This window comes from Corapipo altera, unplaced genomic scaffold, assembly GCF_003945725.1.
Source record: "Corapipo altera isolate COAL_440 unplaced genomic scaffold, ASM394572v1 65, whole genome shotgun sequence".
Lineage (NCBI taxonomy): Eukaryota > Metazoa > Chordata > Aves > Passeriformes > Pipridae > Corapipo > Corapipo altera.
In genome coordinates this window covers 9,088,730-9,114,916 of record NW_020884891.1, presented here as the reverse complement: position 1 = coordinate 9,114,916, position 26,187 = coordinate 9,088,730, and the positions used below count along the sequence as shown (strand labels likewise).

Below are 26,187 nucleotides of genomic sequence, written 5' to 3'. Positions count from 1 at the left end.
GGGTTTGTATACCAACACAACAGTAAAAAACAGAAATTAGGAAGGAGATATGACATTACCTGTTAAGTCCTGTTTGATGGTGGTTGAGCCTTAGACTGTGACAATATTATGGTGGGTGACCTAACGAGTTTGCATTCATCAAGCTCCATAACTGGATTAGGTTCATAAGGATAGAAGCTATTAGCATTTCTGCCTGCAGTTGTGGTGAGTTAAGAGTGTGCACTCAGTTGAGTTACAGAAACACAGCTGACAGGTAATAACTTCCTGAGCCATTAAGATATGATCATAGTCAGTGATACAAAGCCCAAGAGATCACGCTCTAGACACAACTTAATGCCCTTGTATATTCCAAATCACCGAATTCTCACCTAGAAAAATCTTAATCCTTCCACTTGTGTTTAAATCAAACATTTATATTGCAGTCCTCAGGAGTCCTATTGTGTTTCAAGTTTGTTAGGAGGAAGTTACCACCAAAGAACAAAGCTGTAGTAAATGTGAACAATTATTATGTCAAACAAACTCTAATTTTAGGACTTAGGCAGAGGCATAATTTTGTGTGGTTTTCAGTTGATTTATTATATAGTACTTTCAGGGACTGAAAAACTGAAATTTAAATTAAATTAAATTGACATTTAAAACTACATTCAAATACATGGTAGAAAAGAACTAGGTTAGTCTTAACTATAAGGATTGAATAATGTCATTTATTTGGCATGAGGAAGTGTTAGTGTTGTTCTTTGGCCTGTATTAAGAGCACAAAAGCTTTGGGAGGGGGAAAGCCTATAATTCATTTTTTAAGGAACGACATATTAGTATAAAGAAAAGCCACAAGTATATTCACAGGCATCCTGGTCCTGCAGCCACTGAAGCACCGAGTTCCCATCAGTGCAGTTCCTTGTGGTGGTAAGATAAAACACGTGTGGAACTATTCTCCTGAGCAGGGAGAGCACAATTTCTTTTAGAGCCCCATTAGGATTCACTGCACTTGTACCCTGGCTGTACCAAAACTGCCTTTCCCATTCCAGCTCATAACTCTCTGTTAGCTCTTTCCTACTCACAGACTTAAGGGCATGTTTACCTGTTCAAATATCACTACAAATATCATTGGAAAGGTCTTAGCATTATAACAGATGCACGACAGCATGGTTTGCACTTGCTCTCGTGGAGTGCATCTGCAGTCTGTTAGCAGTGTGATGTCCATTAGAAAATGCCAAGAAGTCAAGCAGATGTCCTTTGCAGTGGGGCCTTTGTCTCGCCGTGGCTTCTCACACCATCACATTATTCCCCATTTTTTATTATTCTTCTTCTTCTTTCTCTGTCCCGACTGACATGATTTCAGTTTATAAGATGATCATTCAGCTCATCTGAGCAGGTCATTTTCTCCTGTCCTGCCATTAATTAAGACTCACTAGAAGCTTCAGTAGCTCCAGAAGATTGCTTGAAAGCTCTGCAGACCTGTGTCCTGGGCACAGGAGGCTGCCACAACGTGGAGGAACACAAGACACTGAGCTCCCACTCATGAGTCACCCCTCACTCTGCCAAGCCACAATTTTCCTGTTCTTTGGACATGTATTTACCCTGCTGCTGCACATATAGGTCTTCATCTGCAGCTGAAAGTTGCAGCCTGTCACTCCCATTAATGTCTTTGATATGGATTTGCCTGCATCGGTTTTTATTGTTTTTCTTTCATGAATCAATCTTTCCCATTTGTTTTTAAGGAAAATACTATTTACTACTAGCTTTGAATTCTCTTCCAAATATCCCTTCAGTCACTTCAGACAGTTATTGTAGCTCTCTCCAAGCTTTTCCAAGCACAAGGAAATATATGACTCAGCATAGCCTTGGGTTGATAACCAGTGCTGCTAAAATATTGATGTATTTCTGACCCATCCATTGGCATTTTAATAACCTATCTATCATAGAGATATTGAGTCCATATATAAGTAATATGCTATTATTACTCAATATAAGTAATACTGATGGGAATGGTTTTCATTGTTGCTGAGCAGCGAGGACTCCCCAGGGATACTTATAGTTTCTGAAAGCCTGATATATTTGTATTGTCCTATGTGTGGAAGGCCAAACACCACTGGTACTCACTGGATAAAACAGCCTTTCCACAGGCACCCTGCTGGATTTCCTGATACAAACACCAGTGTTCCCCGTTAACAGCCTCGCTTTCTGCTGCCTGCTATGTATTATGGCTAAAATATGGGCAATTTGAATTAATGCATATGAATAAGCATTAGATACTCATGACAGTTGCTGCTGCTTAGTCTCTTCTGAAGTTACTCTTTGATTCCTTTTGCTTGGATTCCTGGCAACCCTAATTAGACTGAACTGAGCCTGTGGTGAAACAAGTCGGCACAGGCAATGTTTAATGTGTATTTGAAATCTGTAAAAGAAAACAAGTAAACGTGGGTTGGAGATGCCTGTGGATTTTTTTTCCACAAACAACACTAGTATTGAACAATTGATCATATTAGTGTACTGAAAAGTGCGAATCCTTCAAATGTTGAGAGTCATAGTGTTTAGTTTTTTAGGTTGCTCTGAATAGGAGTTCGGAGAAAAAAATCTGCTTACTGCAAGGAGGAACTTCAATCCCATTTTTTACTTTTGGTGAAAATGTTCTGGACATAGATCTCACAGCTCAGTCACTGGTGCTCGCTGGGATCAGCACAGAGGGAGTGGGAGTGCGCTGACACACATACAGACCTCTGGGTTTCTCTGCAGCAATGAAATGAAGCTCATTGGTATTCATAGAATTATAGAATATCCTGAGTTGGAAGGGACCCACAAGGATCATTAAAGTCCAACTCCTGACCCTGCACAGGACAACCCCAAAAACTGCACCATGTGCCTGAGAGTGTTGTCAAACACTTCTGAACTCCATCAGACTTGATGATGTGACCACTTTCCTGAGTTCCCTTAGCCAACCACCCTCTGGGTGAAGAGCCTTTTCCTAATATCCAGCCTAACCCTCCCCTGACACAACTTCAGGCTATTCCCCTGGGTCCTGTCTCTGGTCACCAGAGGGAAGAGGCCAGTGCCTGTCCCTCCACAGCCCCTCATGAGGAAGTTGTAAACTGTGATGAGTTCTCCCCTCAGTCTCCAGTTCTCCAGGCTGAACAAGACAAGTGACCTCGGATGCTCCTCATATGTTTTCCCCTCTAGGCCTTTCACCATCTTCATAGCTGTCCTTTGCATGTTTTATAATAGCTTTATATCTTTCTTATATCATGGTGCCCAAAACTAAATACAGTGTATTACTTAGAGATGGATTTGACTCTCATGTCACTGAGTATTTACATTATTAGTCTGTGTGTTTGTGAGCATGTCTGCAGATTTGTGTGTGAATGCACCATATTAGCATCTACACCACTTTTTGTAATATTCTGGGTCTGACATTACCATCAAACTTATTAGTTTACATTAACCTCGTAGTTAACTTCAGTAGTATCTTCTCCACATGAGACAAAAGATTGAAAGGGTGAGAACTCTGCTCATTTAATGAACTTTTAAGCAGAAGAATAGCAATTGTAAGTTTTATTGCAAACTATTTATGTTTTGCTTGCCAGAACCTAATGATAGTGGATGGTTTATTAAAATAACTAAGATCAGCAACATGGGAGGTAGAGTCTGATTGAATTTGTCATTTTCTTAGCCAGTTAAATAAAGTGTCTCAGTTGTTTAATAGAAAAGATACCACAGTGCAAATTATTGCTTGCTGCACTGGTGAGCTGGGGAAGCCACCACTCCAGAATTAGAACCACTTTGTTCTTTGCTTCCCTTACCAGTGTCCCCATGCAGTGCCTCTTTACTGTCCTTGAGTGTTCCTGAAATTGTATCTAGACAGTTTGTACTAATTGTGAACACAGATCTATTTTCAGCAGTGATATTCCCATATTTGTAGTCATGAATTGCAAGTGATTCAAGGGTAGATGAGCAGAACAGAGATGCTGGGATTTGGAAAGTAAATGACGTAGAGCTGTTTGTATCAGGTATGAAATATGTGACTTGTTCTGCGTTCTTGCAATTAACTTATAGCTGACAAAATGCCTTTTTCTTTTCCAACTGTTGTTTTAGTTTATTTTAATGAGGATTTAACGTGGATATCACGCAGTGCATGGAAAGCTCAAATACAAAACATACAAAATGAATTCACTGTACAGCAGTTGCCCAAACATGGAAAGTACAGAGATACATTGCTGGAAAGTAACCAGTGGAGAGGTGGGTCCGTAGCCACAGCTCCATTGCCAATTTTTCTGGCTGCTGGAGGTGATCATCCCTGTAGAAGAGAGATTGCTGCACAATGTTTACATTAGAGAATGTGCTCTACCAAGCACAACCCGAGCCTTCCATGACTGCAGTAGAAACATAGCTGAGGAGGTAATTTCACAACACTTGTGAGATTCTTTCCATCATACGGAATAAGAAAAATATATAAAAATGTGTGAGCAAGAAAATATATTTTTTCATGGAAAACATTGTGTGATTCCATTAAAGCAAACTCCTGACACAATAAATATTAATGTCATTCCTTATAGAAAACTTCCTGAAAAAATCTATTCCTCAGCAGAGAAATAGGAAAATCTTGTCCTAATTCTGTGATCTATTGCAATGCAGATAGGAGTGGTATGACTGAAAACGGAGCAACTTATTTTGGCATGTTCTGCCTTCTCTTTGAGGTTGTTTAAATTATTTAAGTGTGCTATGAAGTGCTTTTTATCCTGAAGTCAATCTTTTTAAATTCTATTTTAGCAGTAATATTAAAAATATTTTAATTGTGTAATTCACTTTGTTCATCATTATCCCTCGCATACAAAACAAGGTACCTGGAAGATGTGAAACCATAATCCCAGATTCATCAAAATGTGAAGCACTTTAATATATAATCTGCAGTGCACCTTTAAGGTGCCTGACTGTGTTTTATATAAAATAAATAAAAAAATGCTAATAGCAAACTGAAATCATTTACACCCCTGTAATACATCTTAGTCTGCACCTATGCTGTGATGCACTTTGGTGTAATTGACAGTAAAAACTTCAGTGTACCGGCTCCCCTGCTGTATGAATTACAGTTTTTGCTGTTTGTAGTAGTTTGTTCATACTCCTGACTGTTGTCTCCTGAGATTTAAAAGAAATCCTGCTGGTTTATTAACACAGTGAGCTTTTTAATAGTTGGTTTGTGATATGAAAATTTAACTAAAATTGTGACCATTGGTTGAGAACTGACTAATGTATTTGTAGAATTTCAAGTGAATTAATTTGATTATGTAGTTTATAAATAAGATTTATTTGGGTTTTGAGGGTTATTCTCCTGGATTAAAAGTTTCATTTCAAATAGAATTGACTCGTTAAAATGTCCTCACATGCACTTAGTAATATGATTTACATTGTCACAAACTGCCTCCATATGTAGCCTGTGATTCTGTACTAGTTAGTTTTACCTGGTTCATTTTGATAGGTATCATGCTGAATTACAGGAGTTTCTTTTGGAGTTTTAGGTTTGAAATTTTTAAATTGTCTAACTTAAAAAAAACAAAGTCTTAAATGAACCTAAAGTGGAACAAAGATTTTATTTTAGCTTAATAGTTTCCTGTTTGCCGCAAAATAGATGCTTTATTCTTTTACTTTAGCACAAACTGTGAAAAATATTTTTCAGTTTTATCCAAGTTGATTTCTCTTCTAAATTTTGTTTAATTGTTTGGGGAAAAAAGCTAGAAGTTTCATTATTCAGACAGTTCTATTTAATGGTTGTAAAGTACATACTCACAGTGGCCTGAGCAAAATATGTGGTCTTAAGAGTCCATAGAAGAGCTGGTGTTTCTGCACCTCCTGCTTCGCTGCCTATGGAGCATCTTCTCTGAGCCTCGCATCTGTGTTCTCTTTCACTGCATGGTTGAGTGGGGAGATTAAAATAAATTGTCATCTCTTCAATAAAAATATTATAAAAAAAATACAGCATGAGAGAGAGAAAAGCCATGAATGATAGTCTGTAGCCTAGAAGAGTGTTGCCTTGCATTAACATTGATATTTTCAGTAGCAATTTCTTCCTCTAATGATTTTGTAGCCTTTGCTGCTAAGGCCGTAAACTGGTCCTGCCTAATCCAGACTTCATAGATTGATGGTGCTGTTAGAACACGCACCATTCTCACAATTGTTCTTCTGGGACTTCACACCCTACTAATGGGAAACCCACCCTCTTGTATCCCTGGGAGCCTGGAGAGGGAAAATGAAACCAGGTGCAAGTAATTCAAACCAAAATAACTCCATTAGCAGAACGTGGAAGAGTTTATAAGGCAGTCACTCTGCTGACAAGTAAACTGCAAAGAAAAGATGAAAATTGAGTCTGACTGGAAGATGGAAAACTGCTTTCCTTGTACTTGGTTTCTTTTTGTGTACAGCCTGAATGCACTGTGCTTGTAGTCAGGCATGTAAGCTCTTGGCTGAAGCGGAGAAAAATGAGGACTCTATTTGAAAGAACAAAGTAGTTAATTGTTATTTTTACAGCAATTTCTTTCCTAAAAAATTTCTTTCCTGATAATCTTCATATTGTGATATTTCTGTGACTTTTCACTTTTATTTCTTACCTAAATGAGAGAATCTGGTCAACTCAGTTCCCACATCTAATGGCTTGTTGACAAGGAAAAAATTAATCAGAATAGCTACTGTGGAAAAAAAAATACTCCAGAATAGCTTCCCCATGGATACTGTTATTCTGAAATAAGTGCTCCTTTTTTTGATTAGCACATATTCTGCCAGACCAATGTTTGTCAAGTTTCTCGGGTAGACAGCAGTCACACTGTAGAAATTAGTACCTTCCAGAAAGTCCCTTGACTCCTTTAACAAGACTTGTCACTGCCATATCCCTTCCACTGGCAGAGCCCAGCCCTGACCACATCAGAGCCCTCTGCAGGCATCTGAGTATCAACCAGCAAGAGATTTCAATGTCTTCATCACCTTTTCAAGTCTAGAATACTGGCAGATTTGTAGTCTTGGATAATCTGCATTTCAGTTCATGTTTTAAGGACATAGAGAGTTTCATTCCTTGGACAAAAAAAGAGGAAACCATAAGATTTTTTTTTTTTTCCTTGCAGTTCCAAGCCTGCTCTTCAAGTTTCAACCCAAAAAGCTCTTTTGTTTTTTCATCAGAACACACTGAAAACTCCTCTGGTTCATGCTGTGAACTCCTCCATCCGCTTCCTGTGTGCTTTTGTTTAGACTGGAGGCCCCTTATTGTTTCAGCTTACTGACTTCCTAGTGGATTTCGATTGCTTCCTGGGCTTTCCTGAATATAAAGTGACTGTTACACTCAAAGTCAATAAGCTCCACGTTACCCTGTGAAGTTCTTCTCCCACCACTGGCAAATGTCCGTTGTTGTCTCCAGGACTTGGGGAATGTGGAAAGAACTTAAAGCACACACTGACCTGTAGCCAGGCCAGCTTTGCTGGATCCTAGGGTCCTAGGTTATTGTTGTTAGCTATCTGCAGTTGCCCTTGGCTCATTATCACAAAAACTAGCCTGCTGTATCTGATTTCCCAGCTGCAGCAGGATAGATTTGTTAATATATTTTGCTTAGCCAAGCAGTTACCTTGCTCAAGGTCAGTCAGGGATTTTCAGATGCCAGGAAAACCCGTTTCGTTATATTTGTTTGTTCTGTAGAAGGGCTTTTGTTTTCTTTTCAAAGTGAATATTTTATACTGCTATTTACTGAGTATTCACAGAGTGCAGTGTGCTCTATTGAGAAAGGAGAAAGTTGGCTGAGGGTTGGTCTCGCACCCATTAAAGTCAATGACAGAATTCCAGCAGCTCCCCTGCTGGTGCAGTTTGCCCGGAGGAGGTACAGTTTGATAGGCTTCAAAGTGTTGGTATGAACAGAGCATGGAAAGTCAAAGCATGAAGTGAAAATATCTGACAGTATGTTGATCCTATAGCATTCCAATTTTAACACAAGGGAAATCCATACAGTGATATGATGACTCCACGTTTATTCAGACCGACCTTGTTAAAAATACAAAGAGATGTCTTTGTTGAAGGATACGACACCTTCATCTCGCTTTATATGCATTAGTGTGCTTGTCAATCCAAGCAAGTTAGCAGCTGGTAAGTCATAAAATGGATGTTAAAGAACATAGCTGGACATTTTACCATCTCTTATTAAATCTGTTTCTGATTGAGTATGTAATTTAGGCAATTTGGACATCTAAGCTGCTGATAGAAGCAATTAAATGCCAATAGCCCAATTTTAAGTTTTATTTAGGTGCTTAATTTAGATGCACTTCAGTGCTCCAATTTTCATCATAAGCTTTGGACATTTAAGCACATGAATTTCACCCACAAACGTTACTACAAGTTTGTCCATGAAGAAATTTACATTTTTGAAATGGACTAAGCATGTGTGTTAATGCTTTATTGAATTTGACTGTGTCATAATCAGCATGCCTTTCCATTTATTCCATCCCTCCTGTGCTCTCTGCTAGTAAATGCAGTGCTTTATTCTCGAACCACTCGATTTCCTGAACTTTCCATTCTTTCTGTTTTAGATGGCTTGACAGACTGTGTAGACCCTGATTGTTGTCAGCAAAGTAATTGTTACGCAACTCCACTCTGCCAGGGTTCGCCTGATCCCCTTGACCTTATTCAGCACAGCCAACCACCTTTCTCTCAGCATCCTCCAAGACTCTTTTACGATCGGATCAGATTCCTTATTGGAAAGGAAAGCACTCATGTCATCCCAGGAGATGTCTCGTTTGAGAGCAGGTGAGTTTTTGTCTCAGATGAAAGGTTTTTCTGAATATTGAGAACTGTGATGAAATTATTTAACCAGGAATAAAAGTGGTGATACCTGGATAGCTGAGAATTCTTCGCTGGAGCTCATGAAATACTTAAAAGGATAACAAACATTGAAGTCCCAACAGCTGAGGATCTTGGTTTTCAGATTATCCTTGCTACCTGTCTAGTTCATGAAAGTGTCACATCAACCAACTCTATTGCTTCTTATGAACAAGACTCTGACTGTTGTGGAAGATAAGCTGTCTCATAAAATCAGCAGGGGGAAGTTCAGCATTTCGTACTGTACGTACATTTAGTGGCAGGATGCAGAAGGACAAGTTGAATTAATATGTGCTTTATTCAGTCACCTTTCTGCCCAGTCAAACTCGATTGGTATTTACAGTGTAATAAATTTAAGATGTGTCACTTACATATAATCCAGCCACCTAATTAAAAAACTTCTCTTTTTTTACTATATGTTGATAGACCAGCATTTACCATTTTGTGCCACAGGTTTCTCTCCAGCTGTCATGTGAAGAGTAGAGTGATCTCTGAGTGTTTGTGAGATTGGCTTTGCCCTTTTAACAGGAAAACACTGTGCAATACGAAAGGGGCACTTACTTGCTCAGAAAACCTGGTAACACATATTTTCTTGAACATTTGAAATATAGAGGCACATAACATTATATGCTGTAGTTCACCTGGGAAGCTATAACTTACATGCTGACAAAGAGATCCACAAATCATCCACATCACCTGACTATTACCCTGTCAACTAGGTCTATGCATTAGATAAAGCATGTTCCAGTAATAAGGACATAAGAATTTTTTTATTTTCACAGTACATAGCACTTAGGTTACAACCTCGACACAATTCCATAGCTGCACACAAATTCAGTGCACTTTCTCTTTGTAACATTAATTTTTAATAAAGTAAATTTGTAAACAGTCTTTATTGATCTGAAATACCTAAACATTTAATCACTATTAATAATGTAACAGGATGTTATAAATATCTAGAAGGATAGGGCATGAAGATGAACTCTGTGAGAAGCATCCACCTGCCACGGCTGGATCTCTTGGAGTGTGTTGCTCTTATGAATGGTGCCACTGCATCTGGGCCAAGGTCCTTGGCTGGCTGTATGTGCAAACCAAAAGTCTTTTAAAACAAAAGTCAGCAGTGAAAGATTTACCTCATCAAAATGCCTCACATTGAGGAATTTTCAGAGAGGAGGTGAGCACTCGAGTTGCCTGTACAGTGTTCTGTGACACTGCAAATGTTAGCAGCCAGATTGCACATAATCCCATCAACGTGCTTTTATAGATATAAGGAATTGATCTTTTAAAGCTATCATTGATAGGATTTAACTTGGATTTAAAAGCTTCTTCTGAGTATTTAGATTCTTTACCCTGAGACCTGCCATGCCTTTGAAAAACGAAGAGTGGCAAAGTTCCATGTGGGAGCAGCAGCCCACCCTCACCATGGCTTGTTACTTCCTGCCACTAAGGAGTATGACTTGTGTTGGTGCATTGCTCACACCCCAGATATCATTTCCTCCCACTGTAGAGACATTCCTAGTTAGTTTGGTGAGAAGATCCTTGGGATTCACATGAGGGTGGCTCTATCTTTGGAATCAGGGCAGCGCCTGGAGACTCACACTGTGCCGTGTCTCCTGGGGTTTGTCAACAGTAATCTGCACTGTACTGGGCACCCCAAGGGGTCCCTTAGTCCACACTTCGCTTGATCCTCAAGTCTTCCAGGCTGTTGAAAAATTATTCATCCACGAGTCAAATATTATTAAAAACTGCCAGAATTTTTCTCAAGGATGAGAGATAAGGAGGGTCTCTGAAGGAGGCAGTAGCTGAGCTGTGCTGCCTCTGTTCAGAAATCTTCCTCTGACATTGCCAATCTGACTGTCATCTAGTGTCTGTTCTTCCCCTGGGAATTAAGATTATTGAAAAAATACAGAAAGACAACTGCTGCTACAGTAAAAACATCAGAAATCTGTGATCCAGCCTATCTGGTACAGACCAAAGAATTCTTGGGGGGGTTTAATCTCCTTTGGGCTATTGTTGCAAAGGTTGTGTCCAGGCACATAATATTAACTCATGTCTGCCTGCAATGACACTGATTTTATGCCATTGGTGGTTCAACGTAAAATGTTGGAAGGATTGGATGCAATAGGGGCATGCATTTATTTCAGAGAACTGGCATCCACACTCCCACTGGGGTTTCAATTTTGCAAAGCCCTAGCTGGCTTTTTATTATGATTATTATTATTTCCCTTTTTCAAGAAATCTCTGTGACCATTAGGAGGATTAAGGAAGAAATATCTATTCAATGTTTCCAGCTGTCTGATTCAAATGACATTGTGCAGTATTTTCCTGTACCACAGGTCAGTGGAGCTCTAGCATGGGTGATGTTTGCACAAATTTCACTGTAGACAAAGTCAAAGCGATGTTGATTAGATTTGCGAAAGCTATCAAAAATGGTGCAGATTATCTCTGTCATTCAGACTGAGTGTTTGGTCTCTGCCGTATCCTGGCATTGTCAAAATAATCTGAAATACTAAAACTAGTTGTTCTGACAGCTGCTGAGACATCTATCCTTTTGCATTTGCATCTCGGACTTTAGCTTAGCTCTAATTTTTAGATATTTGGCTCCTGCAACACAGTCAGGATGTTGCATTGAGCCAGGGCTAAATACTACTCCAAGAATAACATTAAGGAGCAAAATGTTTGCAAAACATATTTTACTTTTTATTATGTCAAAGCTGTGTCATTTGCACTGAGATTTTACAAACTCCCACTTATCTGTGATGTGCTGAAAGGCAGATTAGAAACATTCTGAATAAATGGAAATGTACTTGCTTACATCAAGAATGGTTTTGACCTACTACATGTAGCAGGGTGTAGCAGATTATAATGTTTTTGTCAACTTCTGTTCTCAGGAAGGTTTTTAGCTTGTTTCTTTGCTGAGTTTTTTTTTTAATGCATGCTACTGGCAAGCTATTTGACTCACTGCAAATTGCCTGCAAAAAGGGTCCAGTGTATGGTACTGAATTAATTACCCTTCAAAGGCTGCTTACAGCAACATTGTCAGCAGGAAGAAACGAATGTACCTCACTAGCCTTTAGCTTAATTTCTCTGATTGAAGATTTTAATCATAAATGTAATACAGTAAATGACATCTTCTGGTAATGTGACACTTGCAAATTCACAAGTTGCTTGACAGAGTTTCATATCTGAGCCTAATGTCTCAGCCTGAGGTGCTCTGAGAATATTGGAAACTTAAAACACAAAACAAAAGGAAAAAAATAGCAGATAAGTAGCAGCAGAGCAAGGCAGAACGGTGATAGAATAATAAAATGCTTTACAAATAGTGAAAGAATGCATCTAGAATTTAAACTTCTATTTATATTTTAAATTAGAGATGCCAAACTGCCTGATGGCAGAGACCTGAGACTTGTAGAGCTGAGATCCTCAGTTACTTGTGGAATGACCCATGAAGCACTGACAGAGAAATCCTACTTCTTTTAGGCCACCTGCAATCTGTGGGAATCTCAGCTTTCTCTCAAAAAGCCAACTGCTCCCTCTGGAGTTGCAGATTTAGCACAGCTTGCCAGGGGACTGGGAACACTTTTAATGCATTTGAAAACACTAAGGCAGCTTATCGGGGACATGTTCCTGCCCAGCTCCACCAAATTAGAAAAGACATTTCTGCACTTGCTTTCAAGTTAAAACAACTTGGAGAGCCTTAGGTCCGAGATTACGCAATCATCTCAAATAGGTGGCTGCTGGACAGATAGTGGGAGTTATCCCCCATGAGAAAGCAAAGCAGAGCAGTCACAAGAGTGTAGAATAAATCTTAGAGGCAGAGAACAGAGTGCATTGAGGAGACATCATGATCATTAGAGGTTTCTCTGCTCAAATTAAGAATGCAGTGAGTGGTAGCAAGGCCCCCAGCTCATCTGGGGAGAGGGTGGATGTTGAAGCAAGGAAGCGTGAAGTGGCAGTTGACTACGAAGGGACATCACTGCAGGGAAATGCTCTACATGCTCTAAAAGCTCTGGTAAGGAAAGGAATTAAGCAAGGTCTTCTGCAAGCAGCACAGCTGCAGGGAACCTGTGTGCCAGGACACCTGTGGGCATGGGGTTCTGCTCTGAGAGCTGCCGGGGCACAGGGAAAGGAGGGAGAACTTGCTGCAGGCTGGGGGCTGTTTGTTACCTCCTGAGCCTGTGAGATTAGTGCTGGTCATAAAGTAACTGAAAAATGTTTTCATACCTGCAGTAAATGCCAAAATTAAAGCTAATTCTGATCAAGTGCTTAGTCAAAGATTTAGTAGATGCTGGTAATTCAAGAAGAGGCCAGAGAGTGGAATACTCTTCAACTTAGAGTAGGTAATAAAAAGACATTAAATAGTGAGGGCAAATGTAGGAACACAGAGGCAGGCTTAGAACATTTGAAATCTAGGAGATTACAAAGACAATTCAGTACAAACAAATATAGAATAATGAGGTTTACATCTCATTATCACATACTGTAAATATGTGTGGCTTGTAAAATATGGTGACTAAAAAAGGAGCAAGTTGAAAGATAAGTCTCAATATTATTTATGAATAATAGGTAGTAAAGTGAATGATTAGAGGAAAGAAAGACTATGGATGAAATAATGGAGGCTTTGATGAGCTGTTATTAGATAAATCTGTGTGCTTGATAAAATATGAGGACAGAGTAGTGTCAGAAGACAGGTTTGTGTGGAATGAACAAACAAGAGTGTGAGAATAATGCACTGAATAATGATTGCTCACAGAGGTCTTGCTCTCGCACCAATGTGTGTTGTAAATATATGGAGTCCACTAATAAAAGTATTAGAAAAGGCAGGACAGGTTTGTTGATGTTAGAAATATGAGAAAACAGTATTTTCTGCTCTAACAAATCAAAGAGTAATTGAACCTGGCTGTTCTGTTGAGTGAGTCTTGTGATTCTGTAGAGACACACAGAAGCTTGATTGCCTTCAGTGGAGCAGCAGGTTTTACCCTCGAGTAGGGCCACAACCAATTTAGTTCATGTAGAAAACAGAAAAGTTGGTACTCTGTTTTGCAACTGACAGTAATGCAATCTCTCCCATTTCTCTGAGATTTATCAGATCTCTGCTGCAAATCAGCATCTTTCTATGTCTGGGAATACAGAATCCATATTAGCAACTGTGGTGAATGGTGTACTTGCAAAGAGGTTAATTCTCACCAGTTGCATTTTCTCAGGTCATAGTCAGCCGGGTTTGATGATATCATGGTGATAAATCCTGTCAAATGGCTTTGGAGAATGGGATCTTAAGAAACAAGTCAGAATTTTCTGAAATTTATGGTCTCCAATTTGCGCATATGATTTCATGGGATCATGGTCAATTAATCTCTCCAGAGATATTTTTTAAATTCATAAGTAGACTCCTAAATAACTTTTGTCTGAGGAGCTATAAAGTTTTTCCTGTACTTCACATATTCATTGTACAATGGATGTGTCTGTTGAGGTCTACCATGAACTTTCAAACTGAGAGAGAAACATAACAATGCCTAAATTTGTGCTAGTTGTTTATAGTGAGAAATTAATGCTCGTTCACTTTATAAGTATTCTATTGGGTTTGACCCCAAATGTCTTAATGTTACCAGAAGACTTCTGCATACGCTGTTCACTTCACTCTGTAAAACCAAAGTATGCTGATGTGTACCTGACAGCAGGGGCAGAATACTGAAAGGTGTTTCAATGGAACATAGCTGTGTAAGCCCTAGGAAATCCCACTTGATGTTAATCTGCACCATGGGGATATTTTACTTATTATACCTCACCCTTGGGGATGTTTGCCTCCTTTGCATTTCATTATTCAGTTAGGCAAAAAGCTAAAACTAAGAAAAGGAGTCATTTCTTCACCATTTCTGTGGGCAGGGTGAAAGCAATTGTCTTAAAGGGCAGTAGTGGAGATTCAAATTGGGCAATGGGAAAAACTTACCATGAGTAAAGCAGTCATACAGAAGCATTGGAATGGGTTACTTGGTGAGCTGATAGAGTTAGACAAGCATCTGTCTGGACTGATGTAGGTATAGTTGATCTAACCTGAAGCAAAGGAATGGACAAGATAAAGTCTTGTATTTCCTTTCAGCTCTCATTTTCTATGATTCTGTGATCCTGTTAGCCTCCGATTAGACCCACTTAGTAATGAGTTCACTTTCCTGTCCATTGACTGTGATGTGTTCTGCTGTTCTGCCGTGTTCCAACCTCTTCACTGGGATGTGAGGACAAAGTGGAAAGTGGGTGCAAGTCCAACACTTCCCAGAGGGAATTTAAAAGGGCATCATATGTGACAGGGCATTGAGAAAAATGTAAGTTACACTTGATTAGGCACCCTGTGAATTTATGTATCTAACTTTCTGAAGTTCAGTGAAGACCATGTATCTCACTGCTGCCTTATCACATTAGTTCAGCTTTTTTCTAATAGACAGCAATGCCCTATACCTAGCAGCAGAGAATGAGGTTTCATTCTCTCCTTTCACAAAGCATCACTCCCTAGAGCTGGAGCAAGCTAAATCACGCTATCAGTGAAACCTTTGCAGTGTTATTCAATGGCAGAACAAATGGTATCCTGAAATATGTCTGGAAATGGAAATATACTCTACATGCACGAACAATTCATGGGAGAGTCTGTGTGTCATCTTCGTGAGATAATGCTTTTCCAAATCAATCTTTTGGACTTGTTTGACTTTTCTTTCAAAAATCAACAGTCACAGTGATATCGGAGCAGTTCTGTCTGTCTGGGACAGAAGCATAGCCCAGTTTCTGAAATCAATGCCCTTCTCACTCTCCTCATGCGTGTGACATGTTGTGTTCTACCCTTTCTATTACAGACGGGCGTGTGTCATCCGAGGCCAGGTTGTAGCAATAGATGGAACACCTTTGGTTGGAGTGAACGTCAGTTTTCTGCACCACAATGAGTATGGATACACCATCAGTCGACAAGATGGAAGGTCAGGCTTTCATTTATGATCTTCCATGGGTTTAGGTTTTTGTGTACAAAATTTTTGTAGACAAGAAGAAAAACCCTGAACAGAGACAAGATTACAGTGACATTCAAACTCCTGGAGTTGAAATGTGCCAGTTCTGCTGTAACAGTACCTTCTTGACATTTGAATATTTTCACAAGTCAGGTTTTCCAGGGAATATCCTGTCTTCCCTCTTTTTTTCTGTTATTAAGTGTGAATCTTTCAAGTAGTTTATTGAGGTGTCAATGAAGTTAACTCCTTTAGTTGATCACCTGAAACACACAAGGAAAAGTGAGAACAGACTCCTTCCAGAGTCAGAGTTAAATTGCTGTTCCATAACAAGCCCTGAGCAGTCCTGGCTTCTCCTTCTTCCCCAGCCTTATAGGGCCGAGTTCAGTTCTCAAAGAGAGGTTAAGTTTCAATATATTTTGTACTGCACTCCAAGTTTGGCCATCCCTTTGCAATAGGGTCATGATTTGCTACTGAACTTAATTAAGCTGCTAAGGGCAGTTTAAGACTTCATCTTCCTTGGCTGCATTGTGAATTACAAGAAATCAGAAGCTGTCTTCCAGCAGGGAAAGAGTGGTGTAATTTGTCAATTGCTTCCACAATTATTCTTTTTTTCGTTTGAATTTGCCAGTTTATAAAAGTAAGGAACATGCATATTTATTTTACCTTAGTTTATTGACTTTCAAATCATACTACTGAAAGTTAGTAATTATCATTTCCTCCTTATGCTAGCCTGGATAAAGTTGTTGCATTAAAATATGCTACCTGTATTTTGCTGTGAATGTAATCGGTGTCATTTGGGAAATGTGATGAGATATACATAATTAGGTCTGACTTCTTATCACAGTTTGTTACCATCAAAACCGTCCATAATAGATGCATTCAATAATACAGAGAGTGAAGTAGTGAAGTAGCTATTTACATATTACCTTGTGTTCCCTGACTATGGGTGTCAGAAACTCTGGAAATTGAGACTGTATATCATGCCTTCTATGTCCCACTGTTTTGCAGCCCAGATATGCCAAAGCTTCTTCACAGTAGTTCCCAGAGGATCACCTGCTTTGTGTACAAGAACTGATTCAGTTCTCAGTTCAATTAATCAGCATCTTTTCCAAAAATTTCATATCCTGCGCAGAGAGGTCTCATGCTCAGTGTACTCAACCTTTTCCTCCTGCTGCTTTTAGAAAAAGGGAGAGGATTATGTTAATAGAGCTAAGGTCTAACAGGCTTTAAAACTTATTATTCTGTGTGCTCTTCCTGCATAGATTATGAGTGGCATCCCTTTTCTGGGCTAGAAATTTCTTTTCATATAAACCAGAATAACTGAGTCCACACTTTTGTTACAGATGACTTGTTAGTATTGATTCTAGTTGATAAATAGAGGGGAAGGAGGCCAGATAAAAGTGAAATTCTGTGCCTTGCCGTTGATGCATAGGAGGGAGAAAGCACACAGAGGTAAAGCTTCTTCAGGGATACCAAGGGGATGCCAGGAAGGCATGCTTGAATGACTTCACATAGTAAATTAAGGACTGTAATAAGGAACATAAAGTTTTTCTTTGCGATGCATTGAAAAGTGTGGTAATGTGATGATAAAACAAAAAGAAACAAAACAATTTGTTTTCTCTTTTCCAGTTTTGACCTTGTGGCTGTTGGAGGAATCTCTGTCACTCTAGTTTTTGACAGATCTCCTTTCATATCTGAAAAAAGAACACTTTGGTTACCTTGGAATAGATTTATCATTGTAGACAAAGTTGTAATGCAAAGAACAGAGTCGGACACACCATCTTGTGACATCAGTAGTTTTATCAGCCCGAATCCGATTGTACTCCCTTCCCCCTTGACAGCATTTGGAGGGTCCTGTCCTGAAAGAGGAACTGTTATTCCAGAACTTCAGGTAATGAAAAGACTTTCAAATGAACAATTTGTTCTGTTGCAGAACCAGGGATAGACAATTTTAGAAGGTGAAATCAAACAGTGAGCAAATAACTGCTGTAATGTCAGTCACTTGGCAGAATAACACCAATGCATATCTCTTTAGTACTCTTTAACAAGATACTTTTGTCTTTTTTCTTTCTTTAATTTTTGTTAATATTTAAAAGTGCTTTATTTCTGACCTCCAAGTAGAAGAAAGTGGGGATTCCTAACATGGTTTAGTATTGAAACCCTGGTTTATTTATAGTGATGCACAGAACCATTCCTAGTTACAAATGAACAGTACAATTTCCCCATACATCAATGTGAGACATGACCCAAGATGCTTTGAAGATTCCTAGAGGTGTTTCATCTGCTCACATATTCTAGTTCTTTACAATGGCATCTCTGGCTATATATTAGATTCTTGGGTTTCATTACTTTCTTTCTAAGGTAGAGCAATTTTAACATGATCTTTAGAATTGTTTTTTTAATTTAAATGTCTTCTTTGACTCCCTTAAGTGTTTAGAAGTCATTTCAAAATTAACCTTGTAATCAGCTGTTCTTTTACTTGGACCTTAAAAGAGGTTGTGTGAGTTGAACACCCAGCAAAATACAGCTACACAGGTTTCGGGTCGTGTTAACCCCCATAATTTGTAATATGTTGTTTGAGCTCTTAGAGTTTAAACAATAAGAAGTCCTTTGGGTTCTCTTTTAATTTCACTGAGCAAGTCTGGAAGAGACTTGGAGGCTACTTGTAGACATGAGTATTTCCAAACTTTTCTCTTTTTCTCGTAAAACTGTTGCTACTTTATTCTACACGTAAAAGGCCTCTGGTTGAACTCAATTATGTCTAAACACCTCCATAACTTTCATGCTTTATCTAGTGGATGGCCATAGTGTTTCTTCACAGAATGTACTAAGTGAAACTAATGAACATAAATTAAGAATAACTGCTGCACACCAGCAAGAAAAAACTGGGTCACAGTACTCCACAGGAGGTGTGCCTGGGTCTGCTTTGAACAGCAAGGCACCCAAAGATGCAGTCTACTCAGAAAGAAACTGCACCCAATTCTTTTTTTTTTCAGTCATTGGAGAGTTCTTAGAGTGTTAAGTTTCATGGTACAGTACTGGGAATTGAACAAAAAGTAACCAAGAATAATAGGAGACAGAGATACATTAGCATGCATTAATGCATGAATATTTCTTCCTGGTTTTCTATTAAAAATGAGAAGGGATGTCAGATGTATGACAGAGAGGGCAGCTGGGATGTCAGCAGGAAAGAAGGGGAACACTGCAAATCAGGAACAATAAAGGGAACAGGATTTCCCTGGCAACACTACATTTCATATGTTGAAACGACAAGTGCTGGCAGGACTCCAGCTGTACTGCAGCAGTGCTGTGGCAGTGATACTGTTGCAGTGTGTAAATAAAATTGGTTTGAAAGTGAAGTAACCTATTGTTAAACAAGAAAAATTTAAAAACTGAGAAATGTAAACAAAACAATTTGTCTTTTTCCAAGAGTGATGAATTTAACATTGTGGCAGGTTGACTCATTGTTAGAGAAATACATTAAAATCATTAACCTTATTAAGCACAGTCTAGTTTTCAGGTGGCTTTTGAGTTACTGCAGTAGCATCTCCAAGAAGCCATTCTCGTTTCTTGCCCACTCTTCCTCACAGTCTGTCCCAGGGCAGCTCCTTTCTCACAGGAGATCACAAGAGCTAAATCCCTTTTTGTAGCTCCAAGGCCCACATCATTCAAAAGGTCAAGGCCAAACTTTTTTTTTCCACTGACAAGCTCACGTTCTTTGCAGTCCTTCTAGTTGCTGAGGGCCTATCTCCATTGCAGTGGGAATTGATCCTACCCCACAGTGGGCATATCCAAGCTAGCTTTAATCCGAGTGATTCAGACAGCAGCACTGACAGCAGGGCCCTGGGACTTGAGTTCTGTTGCACACCCTGGGGACTTACCTGTGAGTGAGATGACTGATGCTCAGGCTGTTTCATCCTCACTGCTGTGTGTCCCCAGTTAGCTTGTTAGGTTCCTAATGCTGGCCCTTCGTACACTGTGCCCCTTCTTGCTGGAGCTTAGCCTAACTGCACAGAAGATGCTTTAGCAGGAAGGTTTGTTTTCTTTCTTAGCCCTGCCCAAGTTAGAGTTATTACCTCCAAGGCAGGATAGAATCTCCACATCACAATTATGATAGAAAGTGTCTGTGTATTTAAAGAAAGGTTTTAATTGTATTCTGGTTAAGAACATTTGTTAAGTAAACCAAGTAGTGAAGGCAAGGCAAAGCTGTAGAGCTTGTATGTAAAAATATGTGCACAAATGCAGTATTTGGTCCTCAGTAGATAAGAGTAAAGCATCAGAGGAAGAGGCTCTTTATCAAACAGACTGCCATCCAGTAAGTTGACCAAGCAGTGTCTGATGTTGGAAATTTTGTAATGTGCCTGACTGCTGCATTGCTGAAATAAGCACAGGAGACATCAGTGCTTTGAGTGGCACTTTGTTCACATCATGACTGGGAAACATAACCTAATTACCTGCTGTTATTATTACAAATTTGCATTTTTCTTTGCTGTAGATATAATGATGTGGGGTTTTTTCCAAGGTGGTCCAAGAGGAAATCGCGATTCCTTCAAGTTTTGTAAAGCTGAGTTACCTCAGCAGTCGGACACCGGGGTATAAAACTTTGCTGCGCATTATTTTGACGCACACAACCATCCCTTCTGGAATGACAAAAGTCCATCTGATAGTTGCTGTTGAAGGACGTCTGCTTCAGAAATGGTTTCCTGCTGCAGCCAATTTGGTATACACATTTGCCTGGAATAAGACAGATATATATGGACAGAAGGTTTCTGGTCTGGCCGAGGCAATGGGTATGTAGAATCACCTTGAAGCACTCACGCACATCAAGCCAGGAAAATACAGCAAATAAATTTTGTTGCTGCACTTACATTCTTTTAAATCAAATGCCTCTTTAGCTACTAAAGCGACTTGTATGATTTCCTGAGAACATTTATTTTCTTGTTCTTCCAATGTCATCTTTCTAATTTAATCAATTCGAAAATCCCTTTTTCCCTCAGAGAATGGTTATGTACTAACGGCATTATATTCAGCTGTCTTTGGTTTTGAATGTTACTTTGAATATGACCTTTGGTGTGTCATTGTTTCTGTCATTTTTTGGCTGTGACATTTAAAATGTCATTTCCACTTAGGGTTTGCAAAATTCTAACTTTTAGGCATCCTTGCCTACTACATTTTATGTCCCCAACAGTTAAAACTAATTGATTTGTTGTTTAAAGATGTTTATACAAAAATCTTTATATTTCGTAGACTTTCTTCAGCAAGCAGCACAAGCTATTCTGAAAATTGCTACAGAAGTTCTGTCTGTGCAAATAGATTTTATTTAGCCAGCATTTTTTTTCATTAATTTCATGATTTTTAAGGGCTTTTTATTTTTTTAATTGAATATGAGGTTACGTTGCTTAATGGACTAATCTTATAGATACTTTGTATTAGAATTATTTATTTTACCAGCGAAGCTTAGGATTGTGAATGTTACATCAGAGCAATTGTGACAAGCAGCATTGGTAGGTCAGGCTATAAAGCAACAATAGCTAGAGCAACATGGAACCATCGACCCTCGCAAGGGATATGCTTCATCCATATCTTTCATATATGAAAATGCTGTTCTGAGCAGCAGCCAGAAGCTCTCCTCGGGATCTGTTGTGTTGTCCATGCAGGCAGAGTGCCTGCAAAGTGGCCTGTACAAAACCAAAAGGTGCCATCCAGGCTTTGCAAGCCCTGCAGCTCCCAGATCATCCGTTCCCATATGCTCCCAGACAGGTAATCTGTGAGGCGAGTGCGTGGAGAGGCGATGGGAGAAGGTAGGATTAGAGCACTTTCCTGGTCATTTCTTCCTAGAGAATGATGCAGGCATAGACACGGATGACCATGAAGGGTTATGAGACCAAAATATGGAGTGGGATTTACATCATACCTTGCACATAGAAATATATCAGAAAACAAGAAGCTCTTCCTAGAGCTGTGGTCCTACAGTCAACAGATATAGTGCAGACTACTGCCTGAAGGGACATTCCCATGTTCTCTCCTTACCCCTGGGCCCCCATTCACATTCATTTGATCATGAAATGAGCCAGATAAGGAACAAATTCAGCTGAAAACTGAAGAAACCAGGAAATAAGTGATACATTTTCAGCTTCATTAGTTTCTTGATCTGCTATGAATGCTAGTGCAGAAGCTCAGGTCTTCTCTTTCCGGCCACAGCTCGCACATTACATTGGCCTAAAGGGATCCAAACTCCACCCTTGGTGCCAGGTGTCCAAAATTGCTGCATTATCTATCCTATCTGCATCTCATCTTCCACATCTGGCTCACATCTGCAGAAGGATGAGCAACTTTTTGATAGGGTCAGTCAGAGAGGGTTCTGAACATCCTGGCTATGGCAAGTGATGAGGAGCAGGAGAACCCTTCTCAGCCTGCTGGGCTACGTGAAACATTGTGAGGGGGGCAGACCCAACCTTGGCCCGATGCAGCTACTGATCCCTGACAGTGTTTTCTCAGTGAAGGAAGGTATTAAGTGTGTTGTTGGTACATATTTGTGCCAACCCAGAAATAAAAAAAATATTCCAGCTTGCCCTTTGGCACTCCCATGGGTGATCAGGCAGGACCAGATGGGTCATGAGGCTTTCCCTCAGCACGGCTACTTGTGCCCTATGTCCAGAGGCTGTCACTGCACATTGTCACTAATGTATTTGAGAGGGAACAGTTGAGTATCCTGCTCCCATAAGAGTCCTGTAATGATTGTAAAGTGTAGTATGTATCTGGACTTTAAAACATTTTAATTCAAATAGATAACATCTCATGAAATGATACTGTAGTTAGTTTCCCACATTAGAAGTAGATGAGCTTAATACGTTTAAATATGAATAAAGCTTACACAATAGTGCTGGATAACAACTTTTAAATTATTTAATTGGTGCTTAATTTTTTTTTCTTTTTCTTAAAGTTTAGGTTAATTATGCTTCTTTCAAAATAGAAGCAAAAATCTTGATATTTTAAGTGCATTGCTAGCATGCTTTGTTAGATTCCAATAAAGCTTTATTTAATTTGACACACTGTTGGGACCTTTATCTGCATCCATTATATGAATTTTTGTCAAAATAATTTCCTCTGCCAGTATATTACCAATATTTAATAATGCATTCTGTTCAGTTTTCATTTTAATTAAATTAAATTGCAGCAGGTTGAAGTCCTGGAACTCAGGATTATAACCATCTGCTTTTGGGTTTGTAAACACTATAAACATCTATATTTTTATTGAGGGTTATTGACAGCAGTGATCACGCAACCAGTTACAGGAAACAAGAGTTTCTGAGCATATTTCCACACACGTGTGGTTATGTTTAAATTTGTAGGAGAAATGTTTGCTACCATGTGTCTAGTCCTCAAGCCCCTCACAAGAGGCCATTTTCTCGGAGCAACAACTGAGATGACAAAGTAGCATTTTTTGTTCTGAATAAAAAAAAGCACCATGTGAATGTTGGCACACAAAACCTTGGTGGTAAAGTCTGTGTCCCCTTGTAATTTAACATAAGAAAAAGATTTCAGTCCAGTGCTCTGTAAATGCTTCTGGGTAACTCCATACAGACACCATCTTACTCCTGCAAGCCCTTTCATCTCATCCAGCAGCACCAAGTGGTCTGCAAGGACAAATCCTCTTCAGGGTGAATGTAATCCAGCTCTCCAACAGCCCTACCCCTTCTCTGTTTGTGACTCTACCTAGTATGTTCCTTGAGTTAATTTTATTTATTGTTCAAAGAAGATAGATGTTGATAAGTGCAAATATTTCAAGAGAGGTTAAAGTGCCTTTAGACTGTGGCACTACTAACCAAATATTGTTCATTCTTCTAAATACCTGTATGAAAAGAATAGGTTTTTTGGTATGAATTATTTCAGTAGGTCCTTTAAAATCCATTTTGAGACTGCAAAGAAATTTGTACTTGCTGGCTGTCAGTGTCCAAAACCATAGTCCTCACAGATCACATTCATACAATGAAATCTCAGTCACCTCAAAAAAGTGATATAAATTAATTTGATCAGAAAGTAACACCCCACAATGAGGGTAAGCTGACTGAGATTTTTAATTTCACCTACAAAATTACATTTTTTCAAAACCTGCCCCTAACGAAATACTTATTTTTCAAGTGGCGCTGCAATCACCCTGTTGACTTACAATTATTATGCTTTGCCTTGATTACTTTGCATGCAAAATGACTGATAGGAAATTTTCATGGATGGTACATCAGGACCTCCAATTAGATGGTTCAGGAGACCCCGCTTTAAGATCACACAGGTATTTCTTTTTGGAGCATAGATGTCATTCATAAATGTGTCTAAGTACGCATAGAAACATGGTTGTAGACACACAGAGTGTATGTCCACGTCTCTCACTGATGAGAGGGGACAGAACGGCAGCTGTGCAAAATAACTGTGAGAGCAGGGAACAGTGAGCTTCTAAGAAAGGGGTGATAACCCCTAGAGGGTATTTGGCAGCTCAGAAACATCAGCTATAGGCAGGGAATAGCAGGTGCTTTACGGTGTTAACTGCAGTTCTGGTAAACACGGCGCAGCAGATCCATTGGCACGGATTCCCAGACAGTGGAAATTGTTATGCCTCCCTCACCCCAGCTCTCAGCACGGTCCCTTCCAGCAGCTGATGAACTGTCCTGTGGGTCTGTATCGGGTCATTGAGCCAGGCTGAGGGACTGCCTTATAGAGCTCTGCTTTTTTCAAGTACACACATCTCACGCAGGATTGAACGTGTTAAAGGCATGACTGGAGTAAAGATGCTAATGTGTAGGTGGCAAGTGTGAGGTTGCTTCACAGGAAAAGTGTGCCCTTTATCTTCTGTCTGCATTAACACCTAGAAAACAGTGTGTTGGGTTACTGAACCTTGATGACTCATCCCAGCACAGGATGTGGCTGTTCTGGAAGTTCCATGCCTTCACTTGGGCTCTCGGCCCAGGGAAGTACCCAGTACACCAATACTAGTGTTGGTTGTAAGAGGTCCCATAACAGAAAAATTGGACAAAGTGGCTTCTGGACCCTCAAACTGAAATCTGTAATGTCCAAAACATACAATATTTACTGTACTGAAGGAGATGTGATTTTTACAAGTCAGAGCTGAGCTGCAAAAACAAGTTCTTTCTGCTGAAATAGTGAGGCAGCTCTAGAGCTGTTGCTGTAAGGAACAGCTTTCAGTTTGCCATAAAACATTTATCTTACAAGTGCTCCCTGCTAGGGCTGGTAAAAATATTTTAATTGCCTTCCATAGTGGAATTTAGATGGTATTAAAACTATTTATGATTTAAGTAAAGTATACCTAAGGCTGCTACCTAGAAAAAGTGAAAAGAAACTATTAAAAATGCCAGAAAACTGTGGGGTTTAATATTTTTTTATTTTGTATCTTAAAATATTTTGGAAGACATTTTTATTTTGGAAAGGTTGAACTGTCTCAATATTTCCTAGGTCAAATTTTGGAATTTGGTGTCAAAATAATATTCTTCAGTTATGAGTAAGTTTCAGTGAAAGCTAATAAAGCTAACTAAGGAGATAAATAATTTTTAAAAAAAGGTTTCTATATAAGAGAAACCAAAAATGTTAGGAGGTTTTTTTAATTTGTTTTACTGAAGTACTGAAGGAAAGGGATTTTGGTCAATTTGAGTGCCCCCAGTACCCACCACTCTTAGGGAAATTCAAGATTTTTCAGCAGGTATTTTGGTGATGTGCAAGCCTGGTAAGATAAATATATTTCTAGAAATGTTCAGCTCGTTGATCCATTTCTGCCTAACTATAATATTTACAATCAACAAACAAATTAAAACCATTTTGTTTTAACATGGATTCTTTTTTTATTTAAGCTGTTATTCAGGTAATTAGCAGAAATGCAATAAACAATCAAGTCAGGAGTCATTGGAGAAGATTTATGAAATCCATAACTGGCACAACAGACAATTTTCTGCTTTGAAACAGTAGTAACTATAGCTATAATAACATACTAATCTCTTAAAACCTTTTTTTTTTCAAAAAAATACCATTCAGCAAAAGCAATCTGGCAGAGCAAAATTAGTAGGATCATTACTTGACAGATAAATATCAGAACTTGGAATGAAAAACTGTCTAGCAGTTCACAGAGGAAAAGGTAGACTGAGAGCTCTCTAATTATTTGTTTGCAGTGTCGGTGGGATATGAATATGAAACATGTCCTGATTTTATTCTGTGGGAGAAGAGAACAGTAATCCTTCAAGGCTTTGAAATGGATGCTTCAAATCTGGGTGGCTGGTCTATAAACAAACACCATGTATTAAATCCACAAAGTGGTAAGTCCTTCCTTTATTAACTGGCCACGCATAAGAAGAATACAAATTTT

The 26,187-nt window shown here is 39.1% G+C and overlaps 1 protein-coding gene across 2 annotated transcripts in view; it reads left to right on the top strand.

Annotated features, from left to right (window-relative positions):
- Positions 1 to 26,187, top strand: part of TENM1 (teneurin transmembrane protein 1) — a 761,525-nt gene that overhangs the window by 669,393 nt on the left and 65,945 nt on the right. For both annotated transcript variants that reach the window (XM_027645293.1, XM_027645294.1), the window contains 5 exons: positions 8,547 to 8,763; positions 15,675 to 15,794; positions 17,451 to 17,712; positions 20,344 to 20,611; positions 25,994 to 26,137. In XM_027645293.1, coding sequence (XP_027501094.1) covers positions 8,547 to 8,763; positions 15,675 to 15,794; positions 17,451 to 17,712; positions 20,344 to 20,611; positions 25,994 to 26,137 — 1,011 coding nt within the window. The remainder of the gene's footprint in view (positions 1 to 8,546; positions 8,764 to 15,674; positions 15,795 to 17,450; positions 17,713 to 20,343; positions 20,612 to 25,993; positions 26,138 to 26,187) is intronic.